General features: G+C 35.0%; 2 protein-coding genes across 3 annotated transcripts; one reads left to right on the forward strand and one right to left on the reverse strand.

Moving 5' to 3' along the window:
- Window positions 1-704: 704 nt before the first annotated feature.
- LOC121871404 (la protein homolog) lies at window positions 705-13,589 on the reverse strand. 2 transcript variants are annotated; one of them, XM_042373648.1, is made up of 7 exons: window positions 13,478-13,589; window positions 9,686-9,849; window positions 8,256-8,381; window positions 4,918-5,103; window positions 3,853-4,104; window positions 2,661-2,882; window positions 705-2,218 (listed from the first exon to the last, which is right to left on the reverse strand). In XM_042373648.1, exons 2-7 carry the CDS (start codon window positions 9,824-9,826, stop codon window positions 2,054-2,056), a joined length of 1,092 nt encoding a protein of 363 aa, XP_042229582.1. In that variant the 5' UTR covers window positions 9,827-9,849; window positions 13,478-13,589; the 3' UTR covers window positions 705-2,053. The 2 variants fall into 2 exon arrangements, with proteins under 2 accessions (XP_042229582.1, XP_042229583.1); XM_042373649.1 differs by having other exon boundaries at window positions 9,686-9,846; window positions 13,478-13,574.
- An 852-nt stretch (window positions 13,590-14,441) lies between these two features.
- LOC121871405 (transcription initiation factor TFIID subunit 12-like) lies at window positions 14,442-23,655 on the forward strand. The gene is made up of 6 exons (XM_042373650.1): window positions 14,442-14,487; window positions 17,091-17,227; window positions 18,570-18,733; window positions 19,978-20,166; window positions 20,654-20,846; window positions 21,472-23,655. Exons 2-6 carry the CDS (start codon window positions 17,122-17,124, stop codon window positions 21,597-21,599), a joined length of 780 nt encoding a protein of 259 aa, XP_042229584.1. The 5' UTR covers window positions 14,442-14,487; window positions 17,091-17,121; the 3' UTR covers window positions 21,600-23,655.
- The last annotated feature ends 449 nt before the right edge of the window (window positions 23,656-24,104 follow it).

The raw sequence follows: 24,104 nt of genomic DNA on the forward strand, positions 1-24,104 counted from the left end.
ATATATATATATATATATATATATATATATATATATATATATATATATATATATATATATATATATATATATATATATATATATATAAAATGTTACAATTTATGCGGAATCAATTATTTTGCAAAATAACTTAGACAACCTAAACTAACCTAACCTTATGGTTAGGACAGCACAGTCCACAGTTATTAAAAAGAAAAACATAACAAAAACATGACCACTTCGCTGTGCATCAAGCTACACGAGCCATCCTAACCTAATTCAACCATAAGGTTAGGTTAGTTTAGGTTGTCTGTCTTATTTAGCAAAATTACCAACATGCATGAGACATTTCACAAAATAAACGACTCCGCAAAAAAAGTAACGTATATAGAAGAATTACAGTCGGTAATCTTTTCACATTCTGAGAAGTGTTTTAGCTAAATAGAACTTTAGTAAAATTCATCATATATACAGACATTCATTAGTTTAGCACAGTGTATGTACATAAACAGTAAAGGCAAGCAATGTCAATATACTGTACTGTAGTAAGTCCACTCAACCTAGAACAGTCTAAGATTTGTAATAATTATTTAAATACCTGTATTCATAAATATTTTCATGATCCCATATAAATCAAAAGACCAAAAAAAACTTCTTTAATATCATTTCAAGTAAAAATATCACAATATAACATTGCTTACTAAAACTGGAATAAAAAAGTATGATTTATGAAAAAGGTTTTAATTTTATAATTCTATATACTGTAATCAATATACAGTAGATAACATATATCAAAACATTTGAATACATGCAAGTATACATAGAAATTCACAAAAATTCTTAATAAATTCAACAAGTCTTCAATACAATTTCAGAAAAAAAAAATTTTTTTGGCCCCCTGCTGACAAGACAGATAACCTCCTTGGTGATGCTTTGGAGTAACAGTGAACGTCGGTGTTTTTTTAACCCACTGTGCATCAACACCAGCTACAATCATTCAACACTAAGGTCACTATGATTAACACACAAACCCTATTGCAAGGAAACCAATATAGAATTCTCTGTTCTTTGAGGTTGTGTATCTTTTATTATGAGCCACAGTACTGTATAAATAGCACCTACCACAAGCTGGATAAGATGCCAATACTTTGCAAGATGTCCAATGCAGTACAGTATAAACAAGCATATTGGCAGTAATTTCAATCTATAGTAAAATATTCACATTACTGTACTTATATTATACAGTATGAACATGTGAAGGTTTAAAGAAGACAATGAGCAGGCTTCTCAACTTCCATCATCTTTACATTGGAAAACAAATTTGCTTAAAAGCTAAATAGCAATTTTGATATTGAAACTGGGTGCATTATAATATTAACTTAAAGATGATATTACATATTACAATTAAAATTAAGCTGTTTATTGCAATGCCTAAATAATATATTTGTATTTTTTTAACAGTATCCACCCATAACACAGATGCTAAAGATGAATATATAAATAAATAAAAATTTATATTACAGGTTTTGTTTTTTCTTAACAATATGTAGTATGTTCCCAAATTCCTTGTTTGAGAATAAAAATAACCAACCATTCTTCTAGCCTACAGTCCGTTCCTTTGAGAAATTTAAAAATAGCCATGTTCACACATTCTTGTGTTGTGACTACCAGTCATTGGCTGGATCAAGATACCCAAAGTTTCAAATCATAGTTTATATCACTGATTATAAAAAACCTTTAAAGGAATAAAAGCAATATTCTTACATTTTTCTTAGACAGGCACATTTGGCATGATACAGATACCATTTTCTGCCATACATGCCAGTCAAGTACAAAAGAACTGTTAAACAACAAGGTGCTATATATTTGTTGATCTCTGCTATCAAGGAAGCCAATAACAAAACACACATGAGAATGTGGGTGTAACTCTTTCTACATTTTCCTAAGAAACAGACCATAGTAACCCAGCGATTGTTTTTAATTAAGAATTCTAAAAATTCTAAGTAAAAAAAGGAAAAATATTTTGTTTTAAAGCAATTATTCTAGATATTTGTCATAATTAGTTACACCATGACTAGAACTTTCTCTTCTTGTTAGGGAAATGGCCACCTCTTCCTCCAGATTTTCGCTTTCTTCCTGCATTAGCACGAGCTTTGGATCGGGCTTCCTTCATTTTCTTGAACTGCTCCTCCTCCTCTTCCCCTTCCACCAGTCGTAATTCTGAATCCATGTCCTTTACCTGGAAAGGAACAATATATTTTCAAATGAGTGACATCCATATAAGAACATAAGAATGGGGGAAACTGCAGCAGGCCTATTGGCCCATACTGGGCAGTCCCATTTACACCCAACCCCTATTGCTCATATAAGCATCCAACCTATGTTTAAAGCTATACAGCATATTCAAGTTAATGATGATATTTACCTGGTTTGGTGCCCAAGTGTAGTGGAAACGGCCCACAGCAAGAGATTTTACATTATAATTACTGAACTGAACTTAATTCAGCCATTTATAAGGTTAAATCTATTCAACAATGGCAAAAGACTAAAGCTTTGAGCAATACAGAGAGAGAGAGAGAGAAAGAGAGAATTATAAGGTAGCCCAAATGCTGACACCCTACAAGTACAGTACTGTACTGTAGTGAGAAAGAGGCAAGATCAATCACTATACTGTACTGTACCTTTAGTTTTCCCTCCAGTTTCTCCATCACTTGTTTGTTATAGTCTTCTTCCTTGAAGCGCAGATAGCCTTTCGTCATCCCTCGGCTGAAGTCAATCCAGGCACACTGGTCTGCAATATCTCCCAATGCCTCTTTTATGTCTTCCCTTGTTGCTTCAGATCCCTCCTTCAGGCCAGAAAAATGAATGAAAATGCCCTTGGGACTCTCAATCTCTGTGGCATCCTAGAAAAAAGGAGGAAACCTCATAAACCAGCATTAATTACAGCCATTCAGAGTACTGTACAGCAATTGAAACCCAAAGGTCAGGTCACATAAAAGTCTCGAGTTGATGGATTAAAAAATAGAAGCCAGTTTTCGAACATAAAGCACATTCTTTATTTTATTTACAGTGACAATCTTAATAGGGTATGGAAATAAAACCTGAGTATCCAACACAAGAAATAAAAGAGGAAATGATTTCTTGAAGATGGGCACTTGGAGTAAGCAGAGATAATGCAGAGAAAATAAAAATGTGTGTATGGATGATGTCTGTCAGCATGAAGAGATTAGGATTTTCATCAGCACCTTCTTACAAATGACAAATATGTGAATAGCCAAATTCATCATTTTCAAAAATGCAAAAATCCATTACCCTTCTCTCTGTCTGGTTCCCCCACCTAAATGTTCCTGGATCTCTGGCATGATATTTCATGAAATGTTTCTTAAGGTACAACTGAACCCTCTCTCATTTGATATTTAAGATGAATCTGATATTTTTGTCAATACACGTGTTCCTGCTAAAATTCCAAAGGTGAACTGGGACCAAAAAATGGGAATAAAGTAGGAAAAACAAAACAAAAAATACTGATTATCATACCAAATTATATATTAATCAACGTAAGTTCCATGCAAAATTTCAATACAGTTTACGATGCCTCTCTCAAGTTATTAAATGAAAACACTTTTTCTATGTGGAGAGGCAAATAAATAACCCTATGTGCCCTCCTAATTCCTATGGTCAGACACAATATATAATGGATATAGGTTCAGTGAACAAAAGTCTGCTAATGAGAGAGAAATTTAACAGGGGTAGAGAGACTGGGGTGGAACAGTGTATGATAGTAAATGACATGGATGAAGAGCAAAAACTCTGTAATTACCTATGGACAGAATGGTATGAAGAAAATTGTATGAGACAATGTTCTAAACTCACCTCTTCCTTGTTATCCTCTCCCTCCTTTTCTTCCTTCTTCTTCCTTGCCTCTTTCCTGGCTTTGCGCTCCTCGATTTCCTTCTTTTTCTCTTCTACATAATCTTCATGCCACTTGCGAATTAAATATGTACCTTTAAATTTAACCTCCTTTACTTCTTTAAATTCCTTTGCTTTCTCCTCTGTTGGGAACACCACAAGAACTGAACCCTTGAAGCCCTGCTTCTTCGATTCCTTGTCAAAGAAATGACGCATCTGAAAAATAAATTAATATTTAAAATGCAGAACAAAATTACTCCAACACCACTAAGACTGGAATTTTATCATATCATGGCAGTGTTTAGGGATGATTCAACAAGAGGCTTTCCTTCAAGACACAAATTTGTAGCTGGTGTATAGTGCAAGGAATTCAAGATTCTCCCCTCTTCTGACTCCTGTAAATAAACCAGCTTCAGCACCACAGCCAGCACTAAACACAATCCAGGGATAAAGGTTATTCCTCATGACGAGTGTCTTCAGGTTCGCTATAGCCTCACGATTACCTGCGCATACAGCCCGCTTAAAGCCAAACATCCTGCAATCTGCCTTTTACACCCCAGTACCTCTTCTGCACTTCCTTCCACATTCACTGTAGACATTTTTTACAGCGAGTTAGTTTTCCCCAATTCCGTCTCATATCATCCTTCCATTTCCTAAATATCTCGTACCTCTTGAGTACTATCTGCTATCAAAGTTATCAGTATATTGTACTGTACAACAACTCACAGGGAACGTTAGTTCTAAAATCCTGTGAGTGCCTCTAGCAACATTATAAAGATAATTTTTTGTTGCACATGAGAAAAATATTTAATTTTAATTTTTTTTGCACACAATTGTTTTTCCTCTTAAAAAAAAAAGGCATCAAATAATTGGGCTTAAAATGGTTGAAAATATTTCAAGGTACGTAACACTGTAAATTTCAAATCCCTGAACCCAAATCTTCAAGTGAGTGAGTACCTATTGTATACTGAACCTTGTTTCTAACATATACACTTAATTGGTAATATACAAAAGAAGACCAATACACACCAGTACAGTTTCATACGGTCCATACTGCTTGAAGTACTCCAGCAGATCATCTAGTGAGACTGAGCCATCTTTAGGGAAGCCCTTGCAATAGATAGTGCGCTTCATTGTCTCTTCCTTCACCTCATCATTAAAGATAGGGAGTGGGTGTGAAGGAGCTCGTCTGATTTTTTCATTATTCTCATGCACCTGGAGGCATAAAGCATATAATCAATTATACTATTACAAAATTCACTATTTTATCAAAATTAAAATCTACAATATAACATTACTCAGTACCTTACAGTAACATGCTCCCACAAGTTTTGCTATTATCAATATAAAAACTATATTATACAGTAACAATAACTAAAGCCCCTGTAAAGCAGTATTGTCAAAGTATTCATTCTTTATAAACTTGTGTGAAATTATAGTAAAATATAAAATCACATTAACATCTGAAGATTTTTTCTGCATTGAACTAATATATCGATAAAGTATAACCCCACAAATTCATTTCCATCACTGACATTTAAAAATGCACAGCAAAAGGTTTATTTGAAAAATCTGGTACAGTATTTGATAACTGAGATGCACTTCAATTTTTCACCCGTCTACAGGGAGCTCTGTGATTCACTGCCAATGCCAACAAATGCGGCATCAAAGGGCATGGGTCACTCATTAGAAAGTGGTGAATAAAAAAATATGAGACTAGTTCCTGCTTGACTACCCTTTCCCATGGGCTGTGAGCTGGCTCTCATTTGGGTACGTGAGAGCATTGTCAAAGGTTACAACACAAAGATAAATTACATATCGTATATTATGTACAGTACATGTTGATAATTTTATTGTCCGTATGACAATATCTACATCATATACCCTGTATATACAGGTATTTGTACTGTGCTGTACAGTACATGCATTATGTATTCAATCCACATTTTTATTAGAAAAAAATTATCATTTACCATTGTTTCATAGTTATTGAAAAATTGGTAATTTTTTTTGTGTTAAAAGTATTTTTGTAACGAAAGCTTTTGTGAAGCCATACAGTACAGTATATAATGGGGAATGCCTCCCTATATTCTACATATATTTCTTTGTCTGTTTTAAGTGATTTTAATGTTATGAATTTATGAAACAGCAGAATTATAATAACTTACAAACTATGAAAGTTTTAGTGTAGTAAGACACAGTGCAATCTAAATATTTAGGGATTTATTGAGCAATTGAAAGAAATATTAAGGTCAGGAGGAATATTTACACATACCATATTTTTTTTTAGCTACAAGCTAATTCTAATAAACCAAAGTAGAAAACAGTTATGACAAGTAATATAGCTACAGTTGGTAATGTGGTGCCTTGCCAGGGTTGTTATGATTTAAATCAAATGATTTAAATCACATGATTTAAATCGATTTAAATCGGAGTAAAAAAATCATGATCTAAATCAAAATGATTTTTTTACTAATAACTGTTTCTCTTTTTATTCTCCATGATTGAAAAGTATATGCAATGCAGCAAGCTAATAACATTATTTGGATTCACATAATTATGTACTGTACTATAGTCTGTTCTCTCCAGTTTCGCGAAACTTTGATCATATCATAAGGTCTCATTATTAATGTATATATTTACATGAAATATATTGTTAACTAAGAAAATAAATACTTACTCCATGGATGGATGGAGTAATGTCCATGATGAGCTTATAGTATGCATAACTTTAACAGCGGACAATCGTATTTATCTTGTTGACTCTATACACACAGAATCAAGACACAGCTGAATATCTGTTGAAATTAGCTGATTGTGCTACAAAAAAGTGTGAAGACAAATTTTGATGCACAGTATGAAGCTGTGTAACAGATAATGCTGCTAATATGGCAAAAGTGAGAAGTGAATTCAGACAAGATAAATCCATTATAACATATGGTTGCTCTGCACACCTGTTAAATTTGCTTTCACAAGACCTGCAAATCAAGAACATTAAGGAGCACATGACTGAAATCATTAAGTACTTCAGAAATCATCACATCCCAGGATCTTTGTATAGAAGAGCAGGAGGAACAATGCTAGTAATGCCATCAGACACACGATGGAACACAGTGACAGATTCTATTGAATCTTATTTAAAGAACTGGGAGACCCTTGTCAAAGTGTGCAAGGAAAATAGTGAAGACATTGATAAGAAAATTGAAAGGAAAGTTTATGATAAGGCATTAAAAAGAACTGCAGAAGACTATTTAGAGAGACTTAAGCCTATTGCTGTGGCATTGGATTGTGTCCAGAGAGAACATACCCTATTAAGTGATGTTGTAGAAATCTGGGTAAAACTGAAAACTGATATTAAGGAGTATTTAACAGATAAGAAGGATATGGATAATTTTGAAAAAAGAATCAAAGTAGCATTGACACCAGCCCATTTTCTAGCTAATGTGATAGATCCAAGGTATCAGGGCAGACATCTGACTCCTGAGCAGCGAGACATTGCAGAACAGTATGTGTGCGAGTCTCTTCCACATTTCCTTTCAACATTAATGTCCTTCCATGGAAGAAGTGCACCATTAAAAGAGGTCTATTTTGGTAAAGATGTTGCAAAATCTCTCTCACCCCTTGCTTGGTGGCAGTATTTTGCCAATGATATGACAGAAAATGTAATGGATGTTCCTAGGCAATTATTTACAGGTGTTGCATCATCAGCAGGGGTTGAGAGAATTTTCTCCACATATGGATTTGTACACTCAAAGGTAGGAAATCGCCTAGGACAGGAAAAGGCATCTAAGGTTGTCTCAGTACATAAACATTTCAATGTTCAACTAAGCTAATTTAAATGTTTTGAACTATTTTTGTTGTTTACAGAATGAGAATATTGTGTTGACTTGAAGTTATTACTGGTAATTCTTAATACACTATAATTCTACAAATGTAAGAAAATAAACTTGTTACCAGTATTATTTTTTTTACAAAATGAGAATATTATTCTGCTGACTTGAAGAAGTTATTAATTTTTCAAACACTGTAATCCTATAAGAGCATTTATGTTAAATTTCATTATTACGTTTGGATTTGTCCACTCAAATGTAAGATATGTTACCAGTTTTCTTTTATTTTACAAAAAGAATATTATTGTGTTAAATTCCATTGGTACATCTACTGCATAAATATCTTCATACCAATTTTCTGTTTATTATCCTGAATAAGCTTTGGTTGAAATATAGTTTTTATGGTTTAAAAATACTATTTTAATGCAATTAGTAAATAAATAAAAAAAATTGATTTAAATAAAAAAATCCGATTTAAACCAAATAAATCAATTTTTTTTTAAATCATGATTTTTTCCAACCCTGTGCCTTGCTTACCTCAATAATGCCATTGGTAGCTTTCTTCAGAGCAGCAGATATCACAGAAGAATCCGTGGATAAAGATGCCAAGCGTTTAAACTTTGTCATAGTCTCTAGAGAAATCCATCCATCATCATTCTTTATCTGTAACAGATTCATAACATTACTAGTCTTGTTAACTTATTGGCTTGAACTGTAATTTATAATTTTAACAATAAATCACCCATAAAATCTGGATGTCTGATACAGCAACAATCTTGGGAAAATTTTCAGGATAACTGAAGGTACCAGGATTCTGAGTCGCAGATTCTTGAGACAGTACTGTAAAACTACATTCAGTTATAAACGGTATATATCTGACCACAGTAATATGAGATCTTGTAGCAGAAGTGTGTTAACAAACATAGGGGTCTGTTGGGAGTGATTATATGTATACAAGAGGAAATGCACCAAAAATCACCCAAAGAATACTAAAACTAGGGTAAGAAGCCGAGAAGTAAGCTCAAGTAGGAGAATAACACAGTTTTATGGAGGGTAATTATGACGAGTCACTATGACAGGGATTTAGCTGTCCCTGCTGAACAACCCAGTTCTAGATGGGTTTAAAATCCCATTAAATCTAGATGGGTTTAAAATCCCATTAAGGATTCCAATAATCATATATATAGCACAGAAGAGCCAATAATAAATCATAAAAACAATAATAATAACTCCTGTGGGAGGTTACACGGTGTAAACTTCCAACAGGGGACTTTCTGAAATTCAACACTACACAACTTTCTGCAAAAGGAAATGAAACATCCTCTCCTTTGCCTCATGTCACATCTCTCATCTGCCATAAAACTTTTACTGTAGCTAGCCAACAGCTCAGGTTAAGGAAGCACTCACACAATGTAATACAGTATAACCATATCATGTTTATAATAATTAGCACTTAGGACTGAGAGATGTACAGATATATCAATTAATTTTTGTTGATTATTGCAGCATGGTAACAGTCAACATTCTATCATATGAAACTCTTGGGTGCATGTACTGTATTGTCAACCCAAATGCTGAACACATCCATCCTAAAAAAAAGTGTGACGAAGATATGAGTTGCTTCCTCTATGGCAAGTCATTTTTGAGACCAACAAAGGGAGGTTGAAGCATACCCCTTTATGCTCAGCAGCAAAAACTCCCACCTTCACCTTTTTGGGGGAACTTACCACAAAAGTAAAAATTTATCTAATTTTCAAATTATATTAAATTTTTTAGACCCCCACTAAAAAATGGAAATTCGACGCAAGTGCAGTGTAAGTTAAATGGGGAGATGAAAAGGGAGAGAAAAAGGAACAATTAAGATGAGAAAAAGAGGAAGAGAGGGATAATGGCAATGAGATACCGGGTAGATGGGTAAATGAGACCAAGAAGAGTTAAGGAGAAGAAGGAATTAACTTCACACTCACCTCCTCCTGAAGGAACTTGTCTCTTGGCAAATTATAATCGCCAAAGTAATACTCTATTTGGCGAATAATCTTGCTATCCATATCTTGAGGCTTATCAGCATCAGCTGTCTTGCCGTTGGTGGCCACTTCACCCTCAGTCATAATGAGAGGTAATGTAGACACTTCTGCAACATAACATTTATTACTGCTTAAAACAGATAATTATTTATCCCCAACCATTGTATTCCCAACTAAATTCATTACCACGACTGGATTAAAAGTTTCATAAACCCTAGAAACGAACATACTGTACAGTTATTTCTATATTTACAAAAGGAGTGTATTCCCCCCCCCCCAAATCTCCTGGATCCAGTATACTGTATAGCTGCCATATACAAAAATTTTTAAAGTTAAAGTTTTTTTACTATAATAAAGCAATTATATTAAATACTGTACAGAAAACTCTCCATTAGCTAGAATCTTTAATAACTGGAACTCTCCAAAAGCCAAATTTTTTTTTAGTATTCCAAGAAATTCCAGGAAAAACCTCTCTGTTCTGGGTATCTAAATGAATTTTTGACGATTGCATCAAGCGCGCTTCCAGAAATTTTGAAAAAAATCTCTGTTCCAGGCATGGGAACAAATCTTCAAGAGATTGCATCATATTTCTGATGCAGGTAGGCTGCATGGGATGCCTACGACTTGCTGATATCTCACAGCCAATCTCCTCATACTTTTGTATCATGACAGACACTTTTAGTTCGTTGTCTGCTGCCATTGTGCAAGCTTGTTTGCTCACTCACTGCTGTTTTCGCATATGATCTGTGTTGTACTGTACTGTACTGTACATTGCAGTGTTAAGACATAAATAAGTGATCAGTTACATATACAGGTACTTCTCGACTTACGACCGCCCCAGTCGTATCAATATTTTTTCAAATTACGTATTTTCGAGTCCCGACGTTAGTGATTGCGCTGTGTACTGACAACATTTTTGTTTGTAATTCCCTTTAAAATGGCTGGCAAGCTTAAAAGCGAGAGTTTTGTGGTGCTGAGAAGAAAAAGAGACACCCATTTTAGATTTTCTATGTATTATTTTCTCATTTTCGACCAATTTGACTGGATTTGGGTCCCTAACCCTGTCATAAGTCGGGAACTGCCTGTACTGTACTGTACACAGAGTAAGTGTAAAAGTACCATGTGTACAGTGCTGTTCGGTACACAGCAGTGGACAGTGTAGAGGGTGCACGACTGCACGTACAGCATACAGCTCCTCCCCGACTTACGACGGGGTTAGGGACCCAAATCCAGGTCGTAAGTTGAAATGGTCCTAAGTCGAAATTGCTTAAATAATACATAGAAAATGGGTGTCTCTTTCTCTTCTCAGCACCACAAAACTCTCACTTTTAAGCTTGCCAGCCATTTTAAAGTGAATACCAAACGAAAATTTTGACTGTGTACTGTCGTTAGGACTCGAAAATACGTAATTTGACAAAATTTTGGTACGACTGAGGCAAGTCGTAAGTCGGGGAGGAGCTGTATTGTACAGTACATGCACAATCCCTCCTTCAAGGAGGGAGAGAAGAATGACAGCAACACCTACAAGAGATGGTACAGGACAGAGGCAGGCCATCATGTACTGTACAGTACAGGTATCATCATACTGTATCACCATTTGGCCTGCCTGTATTACAAGCTCAAGATGACAGCATCCGCTGGTGAGTACAGGATAGTGCATACAGTAGTACAGTGTTTATTTACACTACTCTACAGTATATTGCATGTGTACAGTGGTGTTTGCATAAATAAATACAGCTCTGTTCTGACTGTGAGATGCATAGTTTAAGCTCTCGGAAAACTTTCCCGTCGCTGAAAAAATTCAGGGGATGAAAAATTTGTCTCCATAACCAGAAATCTTTCAAACCCAGAACTGCTCTCAACCAATTATTCCCGTTAACGGGGATATTGCTGTAGTAGCTTTCATAGGCCCAATGAGGTAGGTTTCTTATAAACTTTCATTACCGTGTGCCAATATTTATTATGTTTACCTTCCCAATTAGCTGTATACCTGAATTACCTTACTTTTAGATCATATTTATTACTGTAAATTCTTATGTTTAACTCTAAATTAAGTTTTATTCACCTCACAACTTTGTTATGGCAAATCTGAAGGAAGTTCAGGAAACTGGCTTCAAGGCACCCAGATGTGGAAAAGTCTGAACTAGCTTTGTGTCATGTTGAGGACACAGTGGTCTCCTTCTTCAAACATCAGTTAATGATGAGGAGGAGAGATGCCCCACAAAAAAAAATTGACAGTTTCTTTAGTAAAAGGCAGCGGGAACAAGATGCTAGCCCTCAGCCTTCCACTTCATGAAGGAGAGAGGATGTTATTGGTGGAGAATCTGTCAGTCCAGAGGTTCCTGACATTTTCATGGAAGGTGACTCGCCTTCCAAGAAGCAGTAAAATGCTTCTCCTCCACCTCCACTTCCTTCTTTTCTCCCTTCTCCTCCACCCTCATTCTAATTCCCATCATCATCCAGGAGCCTTCTACATACACACCTCAAAGTAAGTGTACCTTTCTACCATTTTTGTTGAATTTAGGCAATTTTCGGTGAGCTGGAACCAATTACCCAAAAACCCATTGAAACAATGGTTTCGGTTAACGAGTTTTTCGGTGAACTAGCAACCTTCTAGAACGGATTGTGCTCGTTAACCGAGGGACCACTGTATTGGTCATTCTGAAATTTATTTTACATATTGACAATATATAGTGCAGTGCAATGTTGATTTAAAGAAAATAATCTTGAATTACATCTAGTGAACTTAAAATTTTATGGGTGAAATGACAGCATGAAGCATGGGGTGATTTCCTTCTTCCACCCCCACTTCCTTCTCTTCTCCCTTCTCCTCCACCCCCACTTCTAATTCCCATCATCATCAACCAGAAGCCTTCTACATACACACCTCAAAGTAAGTGTACTTTACTGCATTTATTTTTCCTTTGTATGTAATTTTCGGTGAGCTGAAACCAATTACCCAAAATCCCATTGAAACAATGATTTCGGTTAACGAACGACCTTCTGGAACGAATTGTGTTCGTTAACCGAGGGACCACTGTATTATGCCGAGGCATAATTTTGAAATACAATTTTGTAAACTAGTGTTTTGATTATTTTCTATCCCAACCAACAGTTACTTTGGCAAATTTAGTAAAATTTTTGTGTCTATGTTGATGTATATTAATTATGTAAGAATTTTCTGGAATGTAATGCCCTTGAAATGGTGATGGGAATAAACGCGGTGACAAAACGGGTAAAAACAGTGGTGATGAATCGGGTTGGTGACGCAATGGGCACGGCCCCAAATCAAGGGCGGTCCTAAAATGTATAAAACATTGATGATATTTTGCCGTCACCTAATAAGTTCATACTAACGCTATTTTACCGTGATTGCGCTCTGATTGGCTAAATACTTTCTGATTAATATGAAGGGGGGGGGATGGGGGTCTGCCACCTGGCCAGGGAGTTAGGTAAGGTTAGGTTAGGTCAGGTTTTATTAGGTTCAAGAAATGTCGCCTCTTTTATAATGATGAGAACATCTGTGGAAAAAATGAACTAAATCGAACAATTTCTGGTAAGGTGTTTAAAGACATTTTTCATCAGGTTGGTCCTCAGGCCAGACCACTCAACTTACCTCATATCTTATCATTAAAACAATATCTCAACTATACACCCTAGATTATTAAATGTTCTCTACCTCATACATACATAGAATTATCATCAATCTACAATTACTTATCCACTTATACTTACATCAATAAGCTGTGTTAACGTAGTGTAATTCACGGAGGTACCGCCTGTGTGTGTTAGGGGGGGTCCCGAGTCAGCGTGGGTAATGGGGGAGTTAGGGGCTACAGTCTCCTGCTTGCTTTATTTTTCACCCGTACTAGATTCCACTGATGGTGAGTTAGGGGATACAGTCTCCTGCATGCTTTATTTTTCACCTGTACTAGATTCCACTGATGGTGAGTTAGGGGATACAGTCTCTTGCATGCTTTATTTTTCATCTGTACTAGATTCCACTGATGGCGAGTTAGGGGCTACAGTCTCCTGGATGCTTTATTTTTCACCCGTACTAGATTCCACTGATATATTTTTATTTAATTCAGTTGATACTATCATTTCAGTCAAATTATTTCCTCTCTCCTTAATTAAATGGCCTAAATATATCACTGAATATTACTCCAAAGTCTAAATAAAAATAAAGCTATATTGAACACCGCCCCCTGGACTGGGTAAGTGTCCATTAATCTTGTACTTTACGGTCGATATCGCCATAATTTGAAGTCCACCATTATATAGAGGTGGTAAGAGTTTAGTACCATTGCCCGGTCTATTAACTAATGTATCTCAAAACTTCATGGTTAAATACAACTCTCAAAACACACTCCTAAAACACTTTCATCTGACTGTTTCTGAGGTACTGTTATAATTCAGATTTTTTTAACCATTATTGTTTCATTATTATCAAAACAATGATATGTGATAAATGATACAAAAAAAAATGCTTATCGATATTTAATTTTAAAATAAAACTAAAAATATTTTACTATACCAAGAAACATCACTTTCATTATTTTATAACCTGAAAAAATATTCCCATGGCAGTTAATTTAAGAAACTATCAGGTAAAGTTATATATAATGTATTCTGTTGTATGAAAAAATGTAAAAAAGAAATAAGATAAAAGTATTAAATTATCTCAAGAGTTGTTGTTTACATCAGCTGAGGAGAGGCCGAGGAGGAGACTTGGCAACTGAGCTGTAGGAATATTCTTTCAGTTTACCGTATATCACGCATTTAAAGTAATTTATACAGTCTTATAATTTGTTTAAACACATGATGATTTAGATAAGAATTTGAATATATATATAGTTTATTAATTGTGAAACTACGCTGCAGTTCAGGAATATTTCAAATTAGAATGTTTGTATACTAGTAACAATGGGAACTGTTAACTGGGTAGAATTCTGTGTGTAAATTATAAATAATATTGTATCCTGCAGTTTAAAGTTTATATTTTGTAACTTTTTATGCAGTAATAGCTTCATGCCTTTGTTTTAAGTGTACCTTAATTGTTGTGTCATTCCAGGGGAAGGGTTCAGCTTAGCTCTGTAGATTTATAATTCTGATTTAAATAAAAAAAATGTGAAATACCACAAACTTAACTTCCTATTTGTCATAGACTTCAGAGTACAGTATGTGATTTCATGAAATATATTTTTTACTAATAGTGAGTTGAAGACACCTCTCTTACCTCAAGGGAACTGCATATCATGTGTAGGATTTTGTAGTTTTTATATTTTTGTGCCAATATTTGCCAAAATTCTCGTGAAGATAAAAGCTTCTTAAATTCAATAAATAAAAAAAATGCTGGAGGAATGCAGTTTGCATCAGGGTTAGGGTCGTCTCGTACCCAAGATAAATAGTATACCCGAAAAAGTCAACTCGTACCCAACTCACTAGATAAGTCGTACCCAAGATTACTTACACCTAATTTAAGAGATACTCCATACCTATTAGTATATATACCGTGTATTTTAGCTTTATCTATGATTTCAAAAAAAGATTGTGTAAATCTTGTAGGAAAGTGCAGTGAAATTCGGGAAATGAAATGCAGGCTTTAAAATGGTTGCATCTCATTACATAAGTATGTTATTTCATCACACAAACATTGCACTACAAGTACATATTTCACACTATGTGGCTTAGAATAACTTTATTGCAATTTACTGATTTCAGGCTAATAGATTTGGCAGTTTCAATTTATAAACTGGGCGATGTAAACGTTTAAAATGGTCATAAGTCAACAAAATATAGACATGCATAAAAACATTGATTTTCCAGCTTCAGCTTTTTGTAAACAAATCAGTTAGTGTACAGTATATAATTCGGGGCTCCTCTCTGGTACTACTTCTGGCATAATGAACTTGTTCTACGGAGTGGCTGACATCGTGACATCGTCAGGAATTTCTTCTGACTAGTCAACATCAAGAATGAAATACAGTAGTAATAAGGATATAAAAGAACGAAGTGAGAATATTGGCCAACACATAAACAATTAGTTATGTTATGTATGTTAATGATACTCTGGATAGATTTGTTTAAAAGTCACGACCACACGGAAACAAGACCAGTATCAGTAACGTAAGGACTTGATTATGTGTCACCCAATAGTCACGCTATTTATATATTAAAATCAACCTTGTCCACGTTTCTATTGTGGATCTACATGATATATATCTACATGTTGGGTGCGAGTTGTCCAGCACACCTTTGCATTATTTCTCTTAAACTATTTTTTTTTTTTTGTGCAGAGAACTGCCTCCGTTTGCCATACAGTATTTATTTTACCATTGCCACAATCTCCAATTTATCATTCATGAGATGAGGAAACTGGCTTTACAAACCTAACCTAAAATACAGCACAGTATTGCAGTTATTTCCCGTTTCATTCTTCGAAAGTGGAATATATTCCTTTCTGCTAAAAAAAAACATTTCTGTATGTCAAAACTGATAGAAAAAGCAACTCTTTCCTCCTGTCTTTGGTATATGGAGTTCTTAATCCTGACTTTGGGTCAGGATCTAGAATGAGTTGATCAAGAATAAATAATTTGTATCTGATGATAGCAAAGTAATATGTGGACCATCTCTTATTTTGCTAAGAGTATATCCATTATGAGGATGATTGATGTGATTATCATATTTATTTACGTTTTAGACCACAATCACAAGTTTGGGGCTCGAATTTCAACCTCAAGATTTTCAACTAAAGTAGAATTTCTCAATCCTGACTTGGTTAAAAATGGGAATTCAAGATAATTTCTTTGTTTCTGAGACACCAAAGCTTCCACAGTTTGTAATGGGTTCTTAGCGAAATATTATTTTCTTATTGACCTGCAAAGTATTTACGTGGTTCACAAGTTTAGAGAACTTCACTCGACTGTTTTCCCGAGGACATTTATTCCACTGATTACTGTATTGGGACTGGGTACTGGGAATATTTATCTCAGGTTCCAAGGTAACACTGAGTCTCATTGTATGGGAGGGCTAAGGAATCTGTATTAGCCTCCTGACCTTCATGGATGGCAGTAATAAAATAAGTTGGTTAACTCTCTGAGGGTGTATTTCTGCCTAATCCTTAGAGCTTTTACAGCACCACCATCTCTATCTTTGTCGTACTGGCATATGATAATGAGAACCACTTGGCTATCATCATTAAATTTTCAGGATCATACAATTTTTATTTACTTCTTGGCTCATTTGTGCATATTTTACAGGATACCATTGCAGGTGTCATTCATAGGGGTAAGTAACCATTTTCTGGAATTTGGTGTTTGATTATTATAGTTGCTCTGTATTTCAGAGGTGGAGTGAAACAACAGCTACGTGGCAACATGTCCCAACAGGTCCAGCAGATGGTGGGTGGCCAGGTTATGCAGGGCCAAATGGTACAAGTACAGGGACAGGTCGTCTCGGGCACACAAGTAGTTAACAGTGCAGGTGATGATAGTAGTTGATTTCATATCTTTTTTTTTTATCTATTCTGGAACATTTTTAAGATTAAAAAGTTACTCTTACAATGAAAATTTGTCAGAAATTGAAGTTATTGAAGGTGTACCTTAACCTTACTTGCTGTAGTTACTGAATATATGTACATTTATGAATAGCACTTTATATATACAGAACAGTCGGAATCTACTAATGTACATCTGTAGATACACACATTTGATAATGGTATTGTACCACAGAATACCATTAATCCAATCTTGCATAATACATCTGTAGATACTTATATTGCGTGCATGCTGAACCTGTCCTCCCTCACGCACTCACTGATGCTCTTCCCTTGCCACACTTCGTTTATTTTGGTCGATTTGCTTTGGTCGATTTGCTTGGGATGCAGTCACAGCTGGTTGTGTTTCATTATACCTTACAGTAATATGAGCAAAGACAAAGAAAATTAAGATGATGCTGCATCTATTGCTGTTAAGAAGATGATACATGCTGTTATTCTTGATGAGGAAACTAGAACAATAGATAGTGTGAGAGCATAGTGTCTGTTGGCTGTGAGCTTGGGTTGGCCCATTCATTAGTAAATACCATACTGAAAAGTAAAGAACAAACTTAGTATGAAACATGTGAAGAGTGTAGCAGACAGCAGTAATTTGTCTTCTCTGTATTAATTCTCAAGGCCAATCTGCAAGTAACTGCTCTAATTTTAGTTGTCCATATTTCACTAATTTGTAATTATTAGAGGCAATTTCATGGAAAATTCTGGGATTTATCTCAGTTTATAACATGGATTTTTATGGGAAATTAATGTCCACTAATGTATGTCCAGCTAATGTACAGGCTTTCAGGAACACATCATGTACATTAAACAGACGCTGATTGTATGCTGTACCAGTACTGGATTTTGAAGGGCTACTGTATTGAACATATTGAAAAAAAATTTCATACAATAGTGAAAAAAAATGGCCAAGTTTAAGCTATCTTTCCTGCTTGGGAGATTGTCATGCAGTAGTTCTTTCTTGTACAATTTGGATTGCATTTACCCATGCATGTATCATTCAGAAGAAATTTTTATATTAATGGATACACAAAGTAAGTGCACTTAAAAGGAATTTAATTTATTAAGTGTTGCCGAAGGGATCCCATTGTAGTAGTTCCTCAATAAAATGTTCTTTATTCAGTTGTTATCCTTACTTTATTATTTATATGCTGTAACCATACTATACATTTTTTTATTAACATTGTTTTCTTTAGAATAGTGGAATTAGGAAAACCTCCCATCTTCCTGGAAGAATCTGATATTTTTTTTTTATTAATGTTGTACATACAGGTCAGGTGGTGATGTCAACCACTTCTGGTCTGACAAGTCTAAGTGGTCAACAGTTAGTTACACAGCTGGTGCCTGGCCAGACTATGCAAGGTCAAGTGGTGCATCAAGCCACAGCTCCATTAGGTGTCAACACAACTCTTGCTTCAAGCCTCACTCAAGGACAGGTAGGCATAAAGTGATGTCTTGTGATGCCAAACAACCTAAATCCACAGCTCAGTGACCCAGCTCTGTGGGTACCAACCAGATCCAATAGTGTTAATAACGGTAGTAAAGGGAGGACAGTTGCTTTTGTATATAGGTTGGGGTTTGATTTTTCTTCAAGAATTAAAGAAAAAATTACACCCAGTAATGGTCTTGTGGACTAAAGCTATTGATTCTGTTATGTTGCTTTGGAGTTTTGAATTCCATTCCAAGACCATAATTGTTATCACAAATATACAGTTATCTACAATAAAATCTTTGAGGATTTTACTGTTGACTAAATAACTTTAAAAAATTATAAGTGGAATTTGCACTTCTTTTATGACCTAGATTTGTTTTTTGTAATGAGCTTTAGTTGAGAAATCTAATTATAGTAAACTCTCATTTTTAAACTGCTTAGCATTATTCATTTCAATGTGATTTTCACTCCAAAACCTGTGTAATAGTATCATAATGAAGGGCATTGATATGACCTGTCATTACAATCGATTGATCTTGTTTATGAAGGCTTGACAAGAGCTGGATTCACACATAGGTGATTTACTCTTTAACCTTAAATTGCAGTTATACTGTATTACTGGGCTAAGGTTCACATGCTGAACATCATGCTTTTTATTTTAACCACACTTCATACATCAGAGAAAACTATTCCATGCTCCAGAATGTTGTGAGAACACCTCTGTTCTGCAATACTTGTGGACTTAATTACCATCTTTTTGCAGTTGATAATGGATTGCCCATATCATCCTTCAAGTTCTTCTGTAAGGTAATAATCCCCTAATGAAGAAACCTAATAAAGTGTTAACACCTGGTTAGAATCCACAGTGCTTACTGAATGATGAAAGAGCTGTGGACAGCACAAGTACACATGTAATTCTGGCCGTTACCCAGAAAGCCAAGTTGGCTAGCTAGGCTGGGTCAGCCTGCTACTGACTTCACCTTGTAGTATAGAAAATGAGTTTATAGGTGCACTAGCCAGGCTGGCCAATCAACCAATGAGAAAGCATTAATAGTCTCGCTGCATGAATGATAATGTGTGCTGGTTCACAAATAATTTTTCTTGTTAAATTATATTGAAGTTTATTCATTTAATTTCCACACCCTAACACACTATGCCCTTCAAACCAAATTCTACTTCATCAGTTACTTGTTCAGCAGGACCTTTCTGTACATTTTATTAATAGATTTCATGTAATGGTTCCTTCAGGTTGTCAATGCACAGACTGTGACAGGGGTACAGCAATTGGTACAAGGTCAGCAAATACAAACTGTAAACAACCATGTGTCTCAACCAAACATGGTTGCTGCAGCCACACAAGTGAAGACTACTGGTCCCAACCAGGCAGTTCCAGCGCCGACTGCATCCTCTAATGTGACAGCAGATTCCACAGCACCGGTATGCAATATCCATGAAGATGCTTTCTCTGTTTTTATTTTGATACCCTGTACAGTAATTTATTCAAATTTGAAGTTCACATACCAAATTTTGGGGGGTTCAGTTTTTCCTTCATTAAAAAAATATATTTCAAGCTGTTAAAATGCTGTAGGACTGTATAAGTTTCTTTTTAAATTGATGATTTAGTAATCCAGAATTAATCATGGTTGTCGTGCAGTAATTGTACGATTAAGACTTAGACAATCTTCCGGAAAGGCACTAAAGTTACCATCCTTTACGTTAACTGATACAGCTTTATAGGTGTACAACCCTTAAGTGAAAATGTAAGTTTATTTAGGGTACTTGACATTACTATCTTTCTACAGTATATTCTTGCCTAGCTACAGTTTACCCCAAGACCTCAGAGTCAAGAGCAAACCTAGCAATAGATTAGCTCTGGGTAAAAGCTTAATAAGATATTTATTCAATCTGTGTTTTTTCTCAACAGGTTCTCAACAAACAGAGAATTACTGAACTGGTTAGGGAAGTTGATCCTAATGAACAACTAGAAGAAGAAGTGGAGGAAATGCTTTTGTCTATTGCGGATGATTTTATTGAGTCGACTGTTAATGCAGCCTGTCGCCTGGCAAAGCACAGGGGAGCTAGAGTTCTTGATGTCAAAGATGTGCAAATGTATTTAGGTAAGGGACAAATTAGTTTATACAGAAGGCTGGTGACTACTGCATGTGCCTTTTGTTGATGTGGAAATGATATTGAAAAATTTTAGATGTATAAACTAAGCACACACAATTATTCAACAGGTGTTTTAATACAGAAGAGATTGTGTGGAGTGCAAGTTAAGTTTCTGCAGTCAAGTCTTTAAACAATGAAAAAGGAAAGGTTACATTATTGCTTGAAATAATCGTTGTTATTGACTATTGGTATACAGTACTGTAGAAAAACTATTTATAAAATTCAACAAAACCTGAAAGCATCATGTAACCTACTTTACTGGCTCAACTTAATAATTGTTGTCAGACATTTAGTATTAAAGTTAATACAAGCACAACTACCCTGTACAGTCATCTTGTAACGGCTGCATTAGCGGTGTTATATGCAATTGATCATAATTCATTATGTGCTCTTATTTTGGCAAGTACTGTATAGAACCCTTATTATTACGAGTTATAGAGATTTGCTCAATGTATTTACTGGTGTGTGTGTGTGTGTGTGTGTAAACTTGCCCATTTCCAACAAAATTACATAAGAGCTGATGAACAAAATTTATTTCACAAATATATTTAGTAATTTTTCCCTTATTTACAGAACGCAACTGGCACATGTGGATACCAGGCTTTGGTACAGATGAACTACGGCCATATAAGAGAGCACCTACAACTGAAGCTCACAAGCAGCGGCAAGCACTTATTAGGAAAGCAATAAAAAAGTATTGAGGTTTCAGAATTTGTTAAGTGTTTAATTTCTTCTCCAATTTAGCTACTTTTAACTGTCTTATTTTTAAGTGTAATTTGCTATGCAATAATACACAGTTCATTAAAAAATATATATCTACTGAGGTACTCCATTTTATAAGTTGTTTCTGCAGTGTAAAGGTGTAAGTGTCTTTGTATTTTGTAATTTGCTGAGAAAGGTGTGATAGTGAATGTATGAGTATCTATGGTTTAATAAATAGGGTTTTTTTATAGCAATTCATGCATTCAAGATTTTTGTGACAGTGAGAGTATTTCTCCTGTATCAAATGCTGTGTAGTTTGAATTGTAAAATCGGTGTATAAATCATATGAAGTTTGTATGGTACTGCATTGAATAGAATCAATTATCACACATTGACCATTACAAATTTGTATGGTACAGTTAAGTTTTCTGATCTATAAATTTGCAAAATCTGGATTTACCTTTATACAATTTTCAAACATAACAGAAATGCAAATACTGTACCATATGTGAAAGCATTTTCGGTTGAATTAAATTTATTTAATGGTGTTTGAAAATACCAGTCATAATTTCTTAAATTTGTTCAGGACTCATTGAAAATTATTGTATTAAAATTATGGTACCCATTCCACAACCTGTGTTATATTTCTTTTTAACTCGGTTCTTGTCAAGATTACTAGATTTTGAAACAAAATATGTAGATGTACAGTAATGGTTCACCGTATTTGTGATTGTTGTCGTTACTGTAAACTCCGAATTCAGATGATCCCAAGATTGCACTGTGCCATGATTAGAATTTGGATCTAGAACTGCTTGACATTCATGCTATGGACTATTCCAGGAGCAAATATACTATCTCTAATTAGTCTCTATTTTACTCAGTTAAAGGTTAAAAGGTGGAACAATAAGGATAGTACAGTACATGGGAGGGTATAAGAGGGGGAAAGTAATTATATACAGTAATGATAGGTTGGCCTGGAGGCTCTTCTGTCATGGCCACACCCACAGATGGGGGCTGTCAGGACAAGTGTAGTTTCATAGACGAGAGAGAAATATAAGCTAGATGAATTAAATAAATAATATATATAGTTGCTGACAAAAGTTCGCTCCGTTTGTTGAAACCGAGTCATGGAAACGAGTTTCCGAATTTACCTACCCTGACTGGTCTGGTGTGGCTGTGCTGCTTTATTTTATTTGGGGTTGATGCTTCATGTTGGGAGGAGTTAACTTTTGACCCAACTGTACACAATATGTTAGTCAATGCCATTATATTTGGTACTTGTACTTAAGTTCATTTGATTTGAATTTTTGAACTGAGTAAAATGGAAAATATTCTGCCATATCTCTTCCTCAGTTATGGCAAGTGTATGCTTGAACATAGAGAATTTAGAATGGCTATGCAATATTTTAATTCCAAGAATAGCGTAGTACAGTATAATCCCTGTCATTTGAATTCAGAGTTCACGCATAACATAGTACAGTATGTGGCTATTATGGTTTTGTGAGATTTTTATAGGAACACCTTTGCAGTAGATGAAAAAGTTTTGGGTAATAATAATGATAATGTGTAATGTAAAGAAAACCCACCAGTAGGAGAAAGAACACTGTTTTCTGACAGAGCTTCCATGGGCAATTGAGGCCAACAAAAGTCCTATCTTTTGATAAAATAAAGATTAAAGTTGGTTACTAGAGTATAGAATTTAAGTAAAGCCTTGGGTTGTAGTTTTATGATGTCATGTAATTAAAGGTATTATAGTTCCAAGAATGTGCAGTAACAATTAAGTCTTTGTTTGTACTAACTGTGGGGGTTGGGAATCATCTTCAGTTTAGTGTAATAGAGAAATTTTATTGTGGATTGGAGAGGGTTTCTGTTATATAATGTCCAAGTGGTTGGATTTGTTTTTGTTTTGCAATACTATGATATATAGCTAATAAGTACAGTAGTGGAATAAATTTTAAAACATGTCAGTGAATTACTGTTTGAACTATATTTTTAGGTAGGGGAATTATTGGGATTATTTATTTATACGGAGATTTATTAAAAATGTAAATTGTATTTGTGATGTTTTATTTGTTTAAATGATATACGGTAAACCCTCGATAACTCGGCACACACGAGGCATTTCCTCCCTCCTACAAAAATGCAACAATAAAAACATTATCAACCCATATATGTGTACGTACATGTAATTACAGCTCGCTCACTGCTGTTTTCGCATATGATCTGTGTTGTGTTGTACTGTACTGTACATTGCAGTGTTAAGACATAAATAAGTGATTAGTTACATATACAAGTACTCCTCGACTTACGACCGCCCCAGTCATACCAAATTTTTCAAATTACGTATTTTCAAATCCCGACGTTAGTGATTGCTCTGTGTACGGACAAAATTTTTCTTTGTAATTCGCTTTAAAATGGCTGGCAAGCGTAAAAGTGAGAGTTTTGTGGTGCTCAGAAGAAAAAGAGACACCCAATTTAGATTTTCTATGTAATCATAGACGTTG

Source organism: Homarus americanus, unplaced genomic scaffold (assembly GCF_018991925.1).
Source record: "Homarus americanus isolate GMGI-L3 unplaced genomic scaffold, GMGI_Hamer_2.0 scaffold45698, whole genome shotgun sequence".
NCBI classification, from domain to species: domain Eukaryota; kingdom Metazoa; phylum Arthropoda; class Malacostraca; order Decapoda; family Nephropidae; genus Homarus; species Homarus americanus.

What these genes read in the sequence shown, in the direction of transcription:
- LOC121871404 (XM_042373648.1), bottom strand. Translation starts at nt 9,826, where the DNA reads ATGACTGAGGGTGAAGTGGCCACCAACGGCAAGACAGCTGATGCTGAT. An exon ending in ACAAGTTCCTTCAGGAGGAG is followed by an intron (nt 8,382 to 9,685) that starts GTGAGTGTGAAG and finishes AATCTGTTACAG; the next exon opens with ATAAAGAATGATGATGGATG. An exon ending in AACTGGAGGGAAAACTAAAG is followed by an intron (nt 2,219 to 2,660) that starts GTACAGTACAGT and finishes GTTCCTTTCCAG; the next exon opens with GTAAAGGACATGGATTCAGA.
- LOC121871405 (XM_042373650.1), top strand. Translation starts at nt 17,122, where the DNA reads ATGTCCCAACAGGTCCAGCAGATGGTGGGTGGCCAGGTTATGCAGGGC. An exon ending in CAAGCCTCACTCAAGGACAG is followed by an intron (nt 18,734 to 19,977) that starts GTAGGCATAAAG and finishes TGGTTCCTTCAG; the next exon opens with GTTGTCAATGCACAGACTGT. An exon ending in AGATGTGCAAATGTATTTAG is followed by an intron (nt 20,847 to 21,471) that starts GTAAGGGACAAA and finishes CCTTATTTACAG; the next exon opens with AACGCAACTGGCACATGTGG.